General features: G+C 44.8%; 1 protein-coding gene across 1 annotated transcript in view; it reads right to left on the bottom strand.

Annotated features, from left to right (window-relative positions):
• The window catches only part of LOC124047907 (synaptic vesicle glycoprotein 2C-like), a 92909-nt gene that overhangs the window by 15924 nt on the left and 64254 nt on the right, over positions 1 to 12731 (bottom strand). The window contains exons 6-9 of the mRNA XM_046368240.1: positions 9616 to 9705; positions 9357 to 9467; positions 9165 to 9253; positions 7848 to 8012 (exon numbers count right to left, since the gene is read on the bottom strand). Coding sequence (XP_046224196.1) covers positions 7848 to 8012; positions 9165 to 9253; positions 9357 to 9467; positions 9616 to 9705 — 455 coding nt within the window. The remainder of the gene's footprint in view (positions 1 to 7847; positions 8013 to 9164; positions 9254 to 9356; positions 9468 to 9615; positions 9706 to 12731) is intronic.

Raw genomic sequence — 12731 nt, 5'->3', positions numbered from 1 at the left:
CGGTGTAGATAAAGGAAAGGAAGAACATTACGGAGAGCGGTGTAGATAAAGGAAAGGAAGGACATTACGGAGGCGGTGTAGATAAAGGAAAGGAAGGACATTACGGAGAGCGGTGTAGATAAAGGAAAGGAAGGACATTACAGAGGCGGTGTAGATAAAGGAAAGGAAGGACATTACGGAGGCGGTGTAGATAAAGGAAAGGAAGGACATTACGGAGGCGGTGTAGATAAAGGAAAGGAAGGACATTACGGAGAGCGGTGTAGATAAAGGAAAGGAAGGACATTACGGAGAGCGGTGTAGATAAAGGAAAGGAAGAACATTACGGAGAGCGGTGTAGATAAAGGAAAGGAAGGACATTACGGAGGCGGTGTAGATAAAGGAAAGGAAGGACATTACGGAGAGCGGTGTAGATAAAGGAAAGGAAGAACATTACGGAGAGCGGTGTAGATAAAGGAAAGGAAGGACATTACGGAGGCGGTGTAGATAAAGGAAAGGAAGGACATTACGGAGAGCGGTGTAGATAAAGGAAAGGAAGGACATTACGGAGAGCGGTGTAGATAAAGGAAAGGAAGAACATTACGGAGAGCGGTGTAGATAAAGGAAAGGAAGGACATTACGGAGGCGGTGTAGATAAAGGAAAGGAAGGACATTACGGAGGCGGTGTAGATAAAGGAAAGGAAGGACATTACGGAGAGCGGTGTAGATAAAGGAAAGGAAGGACATTACGGAGAGCGGTGTAGATAAAGGAAAGGAAGAACATTACGGAGAGCGGTGTAGATAAAGGAAAGGAAGGACATTACGGAGGCGGTGTAAATAAAGGAAAGGAAGGACATTACGGAGAGCGGTGTAGATAAAGGAAAGGAAGAACATTACGGAGAGCGGTGTAGATAAAGGAAAGGAAGGACATTACGGAGGCGGTGTAGATAAAGGAAAGGAAGGACATTACGGAGAGCGGTGTAGATAAAGGAAAGGAAGGACATTACAGAGGCGGTGTAGATAAAGGAAAGGAAGGACATTACGGAGGCGGTGTAGATAAAGGAAAGGAAGGACATTACGGAGGCGGTGTAGATAAAGGAAAGGAAGGACATTATGGAGAGCGGTGTAGATAAAGGAAAGGAAGGACATTACGGAGAGCGGTGTAGATAAAGGAAAGGAAGAACATTACGGAGAGCGGTGTAGATAAAGGAAAGGAAGGACATTACGGAGGCGGTGTAGATAAAGGAAAGGAAGGACATTACGGAGAGCGGTGTAGATAAAGGAAAGGAAGAACATTACGGAGAGTGGTGTAGATAAAGGAAAGGAAGGACATTACGGAGGCGGTGTAGATAAAGGAAAGGAAGGACATTACGGAGAGCGGTGTAGATAAAGGAAAGGAAGGACATTACGGAGGCGGTGTAGATAAAGGAAAGGAAGAACATTACGGAGAGCGGTGTAGATAAAGGAAAGGAAGGACATTACGGAGGCGGTGTAGATAAAGGAAAGGAAGGACATTACGGAGGCGGTGTAGATAAAGGAAAGGAAGGACATTACGGAGAGCGGTGTAGATAAAGGAAAGGAAGGACATTACGGAGGCGGTGTAGATAAAGGAAAGGAAGGACATTACGGAGAGCGGTGTAGATAAAGGAAAGGAAGGACATTACGGAGGCGGTGTAGATAAAGGAAAGGAAGGACATTACGGAGAGCGGTGTAGATAAAGGAAAGGAAGGACATTACGGAGGCGGTGTAGATAAAGGAAAGGAAGGACATTACGGAGAGCGGTGTAGATAAAGTAAAGGAAGAACATTACGGAGAGCGGTGTAGATAAAGGAAAGGAAGGACATTACGGAGAGCGGTGTAGATAAAGGAAAGGAAGGACATTACGGAGAGCGGTGTAGATAAAGGAAAGGAAGGACATTACGGAGAGCGGTGTAGATAAAGGAAATGAAGGACATTACGGAGGCGCTGTAGATAAAGGAAAGGAAGGACATTACGGAGGCGGTGTAGATAAAGGAAAGGAAGGACATTACGGAGAGCGGTGCAGATAAAGGAAAGGAAGGACATTACGGAGGCGGTGTAGATAAAGGAAAGGAAGGACATTACGGAGAGCGGTGTAGATAAAGGAAAGGAAGGACATTACGGAGGCGGTGTAGATAAAGGAAAGGAAGGACATTACGGAGGCGGTGTAGATAAAGGAAAGGAAGGACATTACGGAGAGCGGTGTAGATAAAAGAAAGGAAGGACATTACGGAGAGCGGTGTAGATAAAGGAAAGGAAGAACATTACGGAGAGCGGTGTAGATAAAGGAAAGGAAGGACATTACGGAGAGCGGTGTAGATAAAGGAAAGGAAGGACATTACGGAGAGCGGTGTAGATAAAGGAAAGGAAGGACATTACGGAGAGCGGTGTAGATAAAGGAAAGGAAGGACATTAGGGAGAGCGGTGTAGATAAAGGAAAGGATGGACATTACGGAGAGCGGTGTAGATAAAGGAAAGGAAGGACATTACGGAGAGCGGTGTAGATAAAAGAAAGGAAGGACATTGCGGAGAGCGGTGTAGATAAAGGAAAGGAAGGACATTACGGAGGCGGTGTAGATAAAGGAAAGGAAGGACATTACGGAGAGTGGTATAGATAAAGGAAAGGAAGGACATTACGGAGGCGGTGTAGATAAAGGAAAGGAAGGACATTACGGAGAGCGGTGTAGATAAAGGAAAGGAAGAACATTACGGAGGCGGTGTAGATAAAGGAAAGGAAGGACATTACGGAGGCGGTGTAGATAAATGAAAGGAAGGACATTACGGAGAGTGGTGTAGATAAAGGAAAGGAAGGACATTACGGAGGCGGTGTAGATAAAGGAAAGGAATCACATTACGGAGGCGGTGTAGATAAAGGAAAGGAAGGACATTACGGAGAGTGGTGTAGATAAAGGAAAGAAAGGACATTACGGAGGCGGTGTAGATAAAGGAAAGGAAGGACATTACGGAGGCGGTGTAGATAAAGGAAAGGAAGGACATTACGGAGAGCGGTGTAGATAAAGGAAAGGAAGAACATTACGGAGAGCGGTGTAGATAAAGGAAAGGAAGGACATTACGGAGAGCGGTGTAGATAAAGGAAAGGAAGGACATTACGGAGGCGGTGTAGATAAAGGAAAGGAAGGACATTACGGAGAGCGGTGTAGATAAAAGAAAGGAAGGACATTGCGGAGAGCGGTGTAGATAAAGGAAAAGGAAGAACATTACGGAGAGCGGTGTAGATAAAGGAAAGGAAGGACATTACGGAGAGCGGTGTAGATAAAGGAAAGGAAGGACATTACGGAGAGCGGTGTAGATAAAGGAAAGGAAGGACATTACGGAGAGCGGTGTAGATAAAGGAAAGGGAAAGACATTACGGAGAGCGGTGTAGATAAAGGAAAGGAAGGACATTACGGAGGCGGTGTAGATAAAGGAAAGGAAGAACATTACGGAGAGCGGTGTAGATAAAGGAAAGGAAGGACATTATGGAGGCGGTGTAGATAAAGGAAAGGAAGGACATTACGGAGAGCGGTGTAGATAAAGGAAAGGAAGGACATTACGGAGGCGGTGTAGATAAAGGAAAGGAAGAACATTACGGAGAGCGGTGTAGATAAAGGAAAGGAAGGACATTACGGAGGCGGTGTAGATAAAGGAAAGGAAGGACATTACGGAGGCGGTGTAGATAAAGGAAAGGAAGGACATTACGGAGAGCGGTGTAGATAAAGGAAAGGAAGGACATTACGGAGGCGGTGTAGATAAAGGAAAGGAAGGACATTACGGAGAGCGGTGTAGATAAAGGAAAGGAAGGACATTACGGAGGCGGTGTAGATAAAGGAAAGGAAGGACATTACGGAGAGCGGTGTAGATAAAGGAAAGGAAGGACATTACGGAGAGCGGTGTAGATAAAGGAAAGGAAGAACATTACGGAGAGCGGTGTAGATAAAGGAAAGGAAGGACATTACGGAGGCGGTGTAGATAAAGGAAAGGAAGGACATTACGGAGGCGGTGTAGATAAAGGAAAGGAAGGACATTACGGAGAGCGGTGTAGATAAAGGAAAGGAAGGACATTACGGAGAGCGGTGTAGATAAAGGATAGGAAGGACATTACGGAGGCGGTGTAGATAAAGAAAAGGAAGGACATTACGGAGGCGGTGTAGATAAAGGAAAGGAAGGACATTACGGAGAGCGGTGTAGATAAAGGAAAGGAAGGACATTACGGAGAGCGGTGTAGATAAAGGAAAGGAAGAACATTACGGAGAGCGGTGTAGATAAAGGAAAGGAAGGACATTACGGAGGCGGTGTAGATAAAGGAAAGGAAGGACATTACGGAGAGCGGTGTAGATAAAGGAAAGGAAGAACATTACGGAGAGCGGTGTAGATAAAGGAAAGGAAGGACATTACGGAGGCGGTGTAAATAAAGGAAAGGAAGGACATTACGGAGAGCGGTGTAGATAAAGGAAAGGAAGAACATTACGGAGAGCGGTGTAGATAAAGGAAAGGAAGGACATTACGGAGGCGGTGTAGATAAAGGAAAGGAAGGACATTACGGAGAGCGGTGTAGATAAAGGAAAGGAAGGACATTACAGAGGCGGTGTAGATAAAGGAAAGGAAGGACATTACGGAGGCGGTGTAGATAAAGGAAAGGAAGAACATTATGGAGAGCGGTGTAGATAAAGGAAAGGAAGGACATTACGGAGGCGGTGTAGATAAAGGAAAGGAAGGACATTATGGAGAGCGGTGTAGATAAAGGAAAGGAAGGACATTACGGAGAGCGGTGTAGATAAAGGAAAGGAAGAACATTACGGAGAGCGGTGTAGATAAAGGAAAGGAAGGACATTACGGAGGCGGTGTAGATAAAGGAAAGGAAGGACATTACGGAGAGCGGTGTAGATAAAGGAAAGGAAGAACATTACGGAGAGTGGTGTAGATAAAGGAAAGGAAGGACATTACGGAGGCGGTGTAGATAAAGGAAAGGAAGGACATTACGGAGAGCGGTGTAGATAAAGGAAAGGAAGGACATTACGGAGGCGGTGTAGATAAAGGAAAGGAAGAACATTACGGAGAGCGGTGTAGATAAAGGAAAGGAAGGACATTACGGAGGCGGTGTAGATAAAGGAAAGGAAGGACATTACGGAGGCGGTGTAGATAAAGGAAAGGAAGGACATTACGGAGAGCGGTGTAGATAAAGGAAAGGAAGGACATTACGGAGGCGGTGTAGATAAAGGAAAGGAAGGACATTACGGAGAGCGGTGTAGATAAAGGAAAGGAAGGACATTACGGAGGCGGTGTAGATAAAGGAAAGGAAGGACATTACGGAGAGCGGTGTAGATAAAGGAAAGGAAGGACATTACGGAGGCGGTGTAGATAAAGGAAAGGAAGGACATTACGGAGAGCGGTGTAGATAAAGTAAAGGAAGAACATTACGGAGAGCGGTGTAGATAAAGGAAAGGAAGGACATTACGGAGAGCGGTGTAGATAAAGGAAAGGAAGGACATTACGGAGAGCGGTGTAGATAAAGGAAAGGAAGGACATTACGGAGAGCGGTGTAGATAAAGGAAATGAAGGACATTACGGAGGCGCTGTAGATAAAGGAAAGGAAGGACATTACGGAGGCGGTGTAGATAAAGGAAAGGAAGGACATTACGGAGAGCGGTGCAGATAAAGGAAAGGAAGGACATTACGGAGGCGGTGTAGATAAAGGAAAGGAAGGACATTACGGAGAGCGGTGTAGATAAAGGAAAGGAAGGACATTACGGAGGCGGTGTAGATAAAGGAAAGGAAGGACATTACGGAGGCGGTGTAGATAAAGGAAAGGAAGGACATTACGGAGAGCGGTGTAGATAAAAGAAAGGAAGGACATTACGGAGAGCGGTGTAGATAAAGGAAAGGAAGAACATTACGGAGAGCGGTGTAGATAAAGGAAAGGAAGGACATTACGGAGAGCGGTGTAGATAAAGGAAAGGAAGGACATTACGGAGAGCGGTGTAGATAAAGGAAAGGAAGGACATTACGGAGAGCGGTGTAGATAAAGGAAAGGAAGGACATTAGGGAGAGCGGTGTAGATAAAGGAAAGGATGGACATTACGGAGAGCGGTGTAGATAAAGGAAAGGAAGGACATTACGGAGAGCGGTGTAGATAAAAGAAAGGAAGGACATTGCGGAGAGCGGTGTAGATAAAGGAAAGGAAGGACATTACGGAGGCGGTGTAGATAAAGGAAAGGAAGGACATTACGGAGAGTGGTATAGATAAAGGAAAGGAAGGACATTACGGAGGCGGTGTAGATAAAGGAAAGGAAGGACATTACGGAGAGCGGTGTAGATAAAGGAAAGGAAGAACATTACGGAGGCGGTGTAGATAAAGGAAAGGAAGGACATTACGGAGGCGGTGTAGATAAATGAAAGGAAGGACATTACGGAGAGTGGTGTAGATAAAGGAAAGGAAGGACATTACGGAGGCGGTGTAGATAAAGGAAAGGAATCATATTACGGAGGCGGTGTAGATAAAGGAAAGGAAGGACATTACGGAGAGTGGTGTAGATAAAGGAAAGAAAGGACATTACGGAGGCGGTGTAGATAAAGGAAAGGAAGGACATTACGGAGGCGGTGTAGATAAAGGAAAGGAAGGACATTACGGAGAGCGGTGTAGATAAAGGAAAGGAAGAACATTACGGAGAGCGGTGTAGATAAAGGAAAGGAAGGACATTACGGAGAGCGGTGTAGATAAAGGAAAGGAAGGACATTACGGAGGCGGTGTAGATAAAGGAAAGGAAGGACATTACGGAGAGCGGTGTAGATAAAAGAAAGGAAGGACATTGCGGAGAGCGGTGTAGATAAAGGAAAGGAAGAACATTACGGAGAGCGGTGTAGATAAAGGAAAGGAAGGACATTACGGAGAGCGGTGTAGATAAAGGAAAGGAAGGACATTACGGAGAGCGGTGTAGATAAAGGAAAGGAAGGACATTACGGAGAGCGGTGTAGATAAAGGAAAGGAAAGACATTACGGAGAGCGGTGTAGATAAAGGAAAGGAAGGACATTACGGAGGCGGTGTAGATAAAGGAAAGGAAGAACATTACGGAGAGCGGTGTAGATAAAGGAAAGGAAGGACATTATGGAGGCGGTGTAGATAAAGGAAAGGAAGGACATTACGGAGAGCGGTGTAGATAAAGGAAAGGAAGGACATTACGGAGGCGGTGTAGATAAAGGAAAGGAAGAACATTACGGAGAGCGGTGTAGATAAAGGAAAGGAAGGACATTACGGAGGCGGTGTAGATAAAGGAAAGGAAGGACATTACGGAGGCGGTGTAGATAAAGGAAAGGAAGGACATTACGGAGAGCGGTGTAGATAAAGGAAAGGAAGGACATTACGGAGGCGGTGTAGATAAAGGAAAGGAAGGACATTACGGAGAGCGGTGTAGATAAAGGAAAGGAAGGACATTACGGAGGCGGTGTAGATAAAGGAAAGGAAGAACATTACGGAGGCGGTGTAGATAAAGGAAAGGAAGGACATTACGGAGGCGGTGTAGATAAAGGAAAGGAAGGACATTACGGAGAGTGGTGTAGATAAAGGAAAGGAAGGACATTACGGAGAGCGGTATAGATAAAGGAAAGGAAGGACATTACGGAGAGCCGTGTAGATAAAGGAAAGGAAGGACATTACGGAGAGCGGTGTGTTGTTTACAGGAATGACGGATCACACTGCTAACCTGGAATGGGATAGGCTACTTTAACTGGATAAACTGGGGGTTTGATAAAGCCTGATTAACTTATTAAAGTCTCTTTAAGTGAGTTTGTTGGTTACAATAACCATCTCTGGTGAAGACTACATTGGTGTGTGTGTGTGTGCGTTTAGACACAGTACCTGTCGTTGACGAAGACTCCGTTGGTGTGTATCTGGTTCTCCAGGGTGAAGTTAAAGGTGAAGTCTTCTGTATGTTCGTTGTTGTGAGTCTTCACTCTAGAGGCATACTCATCAGACTGCAGGTGATGGATGACATCAGGGAACCACACAGATAGGCCATAGTACCTGCAAAGGATATGGTGTCACTGACAGACTAGTAACCGCACACAGGAATAATATTCTTAACATTCTCTAGTTAGGATATACATTGCATTCGGAAACTTTTCAGACGCCTTGACTTTTTCCACATTTTGTGACATTACAGCCTTATTCGAAAATATATTACATAGTTTTTTCCAATCTTCATCCTACACACAATGCCACATAATGACAAAGGGCAAAGGGTCTATATACTTATGTAAATAAGTATGAACCACACACAGACTCAGGAGAAACTGATAACTAGGATAGGTACTGCTTACCCAAACGACAGTGTGAACCACACACAGACTCAGGAGAAACTGATAACTAGGATAGGTACTGCTTACCCAAACGACAGTGTGAACCACACACAGGCTCAGGAGAAACTGATAACTAGGATAGGTACTGCTTACCCAAACGACAGTGTGAACACACACAGGCTCAGGAGAAACTGATAACTAGGATAGGTACTGCTTACCCAAACGACAGTGTGAACACACACAGGCTCAGGAGAAACTGATAACTAGGATAGGTACTGCTTACCCAAACGACAGTGTGAACCACACACAGACTCAGGAGAAACTGATAACTAGGATAGGTACTGCTTACCCAAACGACAGTGTGAACCACACACAGGCTCAGGAGAAACTGATAACTAGGATAGGTACTGCTTACCCAAACGACAGTGTGAACCACACACAGGCTCAGGAGAAACTGATAACCAGGATAGGTACTGCTTACCCAAACGACAGTGTGAACCGCACACAGACTCAGGAGAAACTGATAACTAGGATAGGTACTGCTTACCCAAACGACAGTGTGAACCACACACAGGCTCAGGAGAAACTGATAACTAGGATAGGTACTGCTTACCCAAACGACAGTGTGAACCACACACAGGCTCAGGAGAAACTGATAACTAGGATAGGTACTGCTTACCCAAACGACAGTGTGAACCACACACAGGCTCAGGAGAAACTGATAACTGGGATAGGTACTGCTTACCCAAACGACAGTGTGAACCACACACAGACTCAGGAGAAACTGATAACTGGGATAGGTACTGCTTACCCAAACGACAGTGTGAACCACACACAAGCTCAGGAGAAACTGATAACTGGGATAGGTACTGCTTACCCAAACGACAGTGTGAACCACACAAAGGCCAGTTTGATGGTGTTGTCTTTCACTGGGTAGTTGAAACAGCTCATGAACGTTAACCAGATCTAGAGAAAGAGACAGGTATAAATACCTAAAATAAGTCATTATTCATAATGATTTCATATAATATTTGTTGTTACAACCTATCACTAACACCCACAGTCCTACCCCTCTGAGGTCAGTCCTGATCCTGGAGAGGACTTGGCCAACAGGGTTGGATGAGTCTGACTGCATCTCTACCAATTCATCCAGATGCTTAGGGAGCTTTATTCTGTTCACCTACAGGGGGAGACTCAGAGTCAATACACTATGTGTGTGTTTTTGTGTGAAGGAGAGAGAGAGAGAGAGAGAGAGAAAGAAAAAGAGGAAAAGAGAGAGGATGAAAGAGAGCGAGAGAGTCCCAAAGAGACAGGTACTGTATACTCACGGTGAAGACTTTCTCTGGTTCTCCACGGGCCCTCATGTTGGTGTCATGGATCTGTTTCAGCACCATCCATGCCTCGTCATGTTTACCCATCTAGTCACAGAGAGGACTAACTGTGAAATGCTTGCTTACCGAGCCCTTCCCAACGATGCAGAGTTTTAAAATAATAGTAACACATTTTAAAAATAGTAACACGAGGAATAAAGAATGGAGATACAGTACAGTGAGGACCAGTACCAGATCAATGTGCAGGGGTACAAGGTATTTGAGGTAGATACTGTATGTACATGAATGCAGGGTAAAGTGACTACACATCAGGATAGATAATAATAAGAGTAAAATAAAGAATAGCAGCAGCATATGATGAGTGTACTGTGTATGAAACACAATTGAGACATTATTTTACTCTAAGATTAGAGGGGTACCCTCATACCCTTTTTATGTTTCATCTATGTTTCAACCCCTCAAATTGAGCGAAGACAGACTCTACTAAAACGTGAGTATCAATGAACATTGATTCTGGAAAATGAATGTTCCGCTTCTGTACTGCTAGCCACACTGTTAAACTAGCTGTCTCGTCTGTGTTTTATAAATGTGTAATGAGCATAAAAGGAATTTGCAAACTTGTGTTTATTTTGAGTAATAAGGTAGGCCACATGAACAAAGTGGACAGACTAGCATGCTGTTCAAACTGTTGGAGACGGGCAGCAGGGTGTGTTTATAACTATTCAACTGTTTTGCTTTGTTAGCGAGTAGATACATCCAAGTTGGATACACTAAATACAAGTGGGTCTTATGGTTATGGAAGGCTTATATTTATCCTAGGTATAACTGAATTCATTAGATTATTGCTGACTGTTTGAAATGCTGTGCTTTTGACCTTTAATTGTAAAGAAAAGCTTATTTAGAGAGAACATTTAAAAACTTGAGATATATATTGTGAATCGGCAATTAAGTTTGAATAAATCCAGATATGATATTTATGCCATATCGCCTGGACCTAGTGTCTATAGGTGTGTGTGTGTTTATGTATGTGTATATGTATGTATGTGTGTTTGTGTGGTGTCATTATGCATGTGTGTGTGTTGTGTGTAAGTACAGTACGTAGTGTATAATAATGTGAGTGGGTTTTGTGTGAGTGTGTCAGTGTAGTGTGTGTGTGAGTGACTGTGTACATAGTGTGTATATATAGTCCTGTGTGTGTGTATAGATACAGTGCAAGATAGATCAATGCAGATAGTCCAGGTAACCATTAATTCCCAGAGGTCAGATGAAGCGAATGCTACACTATAGGACTGTTTTGCTAGAACAGACTGGAATATGTTCAGGGATTCATCCAATGGCATTGATGAATACACCACCTCAGTCACAGGCTTCATCAATAAGTGCATCAATGACGTCATCCCCACAGTGACCGTACATATATTTCCCAACCAGAAACCATGGATTACAGGCAACATCCGCACCGAGCTAAAGGCTAGAGCTGCCGCTTTCAAGGAGCAGGACACTAATCCGGACACTTATAAGATATCCAGCTATGCCCTCAGACAAACCATCAAACAAGCAAAGCATCAATACAAGATTAAGATTGAATCCTACACCAGGCTCTGATGCTCGTCGGATGTGGCAGGACTTGAAAACTATTACGGACGACAAAGGGAAACCCGGACGCAAGCTGCCCAGTTACATGAGCCTACCAGATGTGCTAAATGCCTTTTATGCTCGCTTTGCAGTGTTGGATTCCACATTTTGAACATTGAGATATTAAATAAATGATAGGAAAGAAGCATAGAATGAAAGGAGAAAGAGACTGGGCCTCTGTAGAAAGACAGATAGCTGTGGAATGCGTTGGGGGACGGGAGCAGAGCACCGTGTTGATACAGGGGAGACAGATGGAACTCTGTGGATTAGATGAATGAGGGGTTGAGGTCAGGAGGTGAGGACAGCGATGTGTTGATACAGGGGAGACAGATGGAACTCTGTGGATTAGATGAAGGAGGCGTTGAGGTCAGGAGGTGAGGACAGCGATGTGTTGATACAGGGGAGACAGATGGAACTCTGTGGATTAGATGAAGGAGGGGTTGAGGTCAGGAGGTGAGGACAGGTCACCTGAAGGGAGTAATATGGGTTTGGTATCTTGTTACTCTTTTCCTGTTAAACCATTAGATGTAAGGATTGTAGAGAAGGGGGAGTGTTTTTTGGGATATATATATCTGAGTGGGACAAATGTTGGAGGGTCTGAAAACAGCTGTACAGAACCTTTGGGAAGAATTAAACTTGGTTAAAGCTTCTTTAGTGTCTGAGTTATTTACTCTGAAAAATAAGAACCTAACAGAGGCAAGCAACACTGAAGCATGCACGAGAGGACTAGTTGTTCTGGACGACTGTGTGATAACACTCTCGGTAACCGATGTGAGTAAGAACTTTAAACAGGTCAACATTGACAAAGCCGCAGGGCCAGACAGATTACCAGGATGTGTACTGAAGGCATGCGCGGACCACCTGGCAAGTGTCTTCACTGACATTTTCAACCTCTCACTGTAATACCTACATGTTTCACGCAGACGACCATAGTCCTTGTGCCAAAGGAAGCGAAGGTAACCTGCCTAAATGATTGCCGCCCCGTAGCACTCACATCAACAGCATCCTCCCGGACACTCTAGACCCACTCCAATTAGAATACCGCCCCAACAGATCCACAGATGACGCAATCTCAATCGCACTCCATACTGCCCTTTCCCACCTGGACAAACGGAACATCTATGTGAGAGTGCTGTTCATTGACTACAGTTCAGCGTTCAACACCATAGTGCCAACGAAGATCATCACTAAGCTAAGGACCCTGGGACTAAACACCTCCCTCTGCCACTGGATCCTGGACTTCCTAACATGCCACCCCCAGGTGGTAAGGGTTGGCAACAACACATCTGTCACGCTGATCCTCAACACTGGGGCTCCTCAGGGGTGCGTACTTAGTCCCCTCCTGTACTCCCTGTTCACTCACAACTGCGTGGCCAAACAACTCCAACACCATCATTAAGTTTGCTGACGACACAACAGGGCCTTATCACCGACAACAGGGCCTTATCACCGACAACAATGAGACAGCCTATAGGGAG

This window comes from Oncorhynchus gorbuscha, linkage group LG11, assembly GCF_021184085.1.
Source record: "Oncorhynchus gorbuscha isolate QuinsamMale2020 ecotype Even-year linkage group LG11, OgorEven_v1.0, whole genome shotgun sequence".
Taxonomy (NCBI): Eukaryota; Metazoa; Chordata; class Actinopteri; order Salmoniformes; family Salmonidae; genus Oncorhynchus; species Oncorhynchus gorbuscha.
The sequence above is the reverse complement of the archived record's forward strand: the minus strand, read 5'-3'. Positions and strand labels throughout refer to the sequence as shown.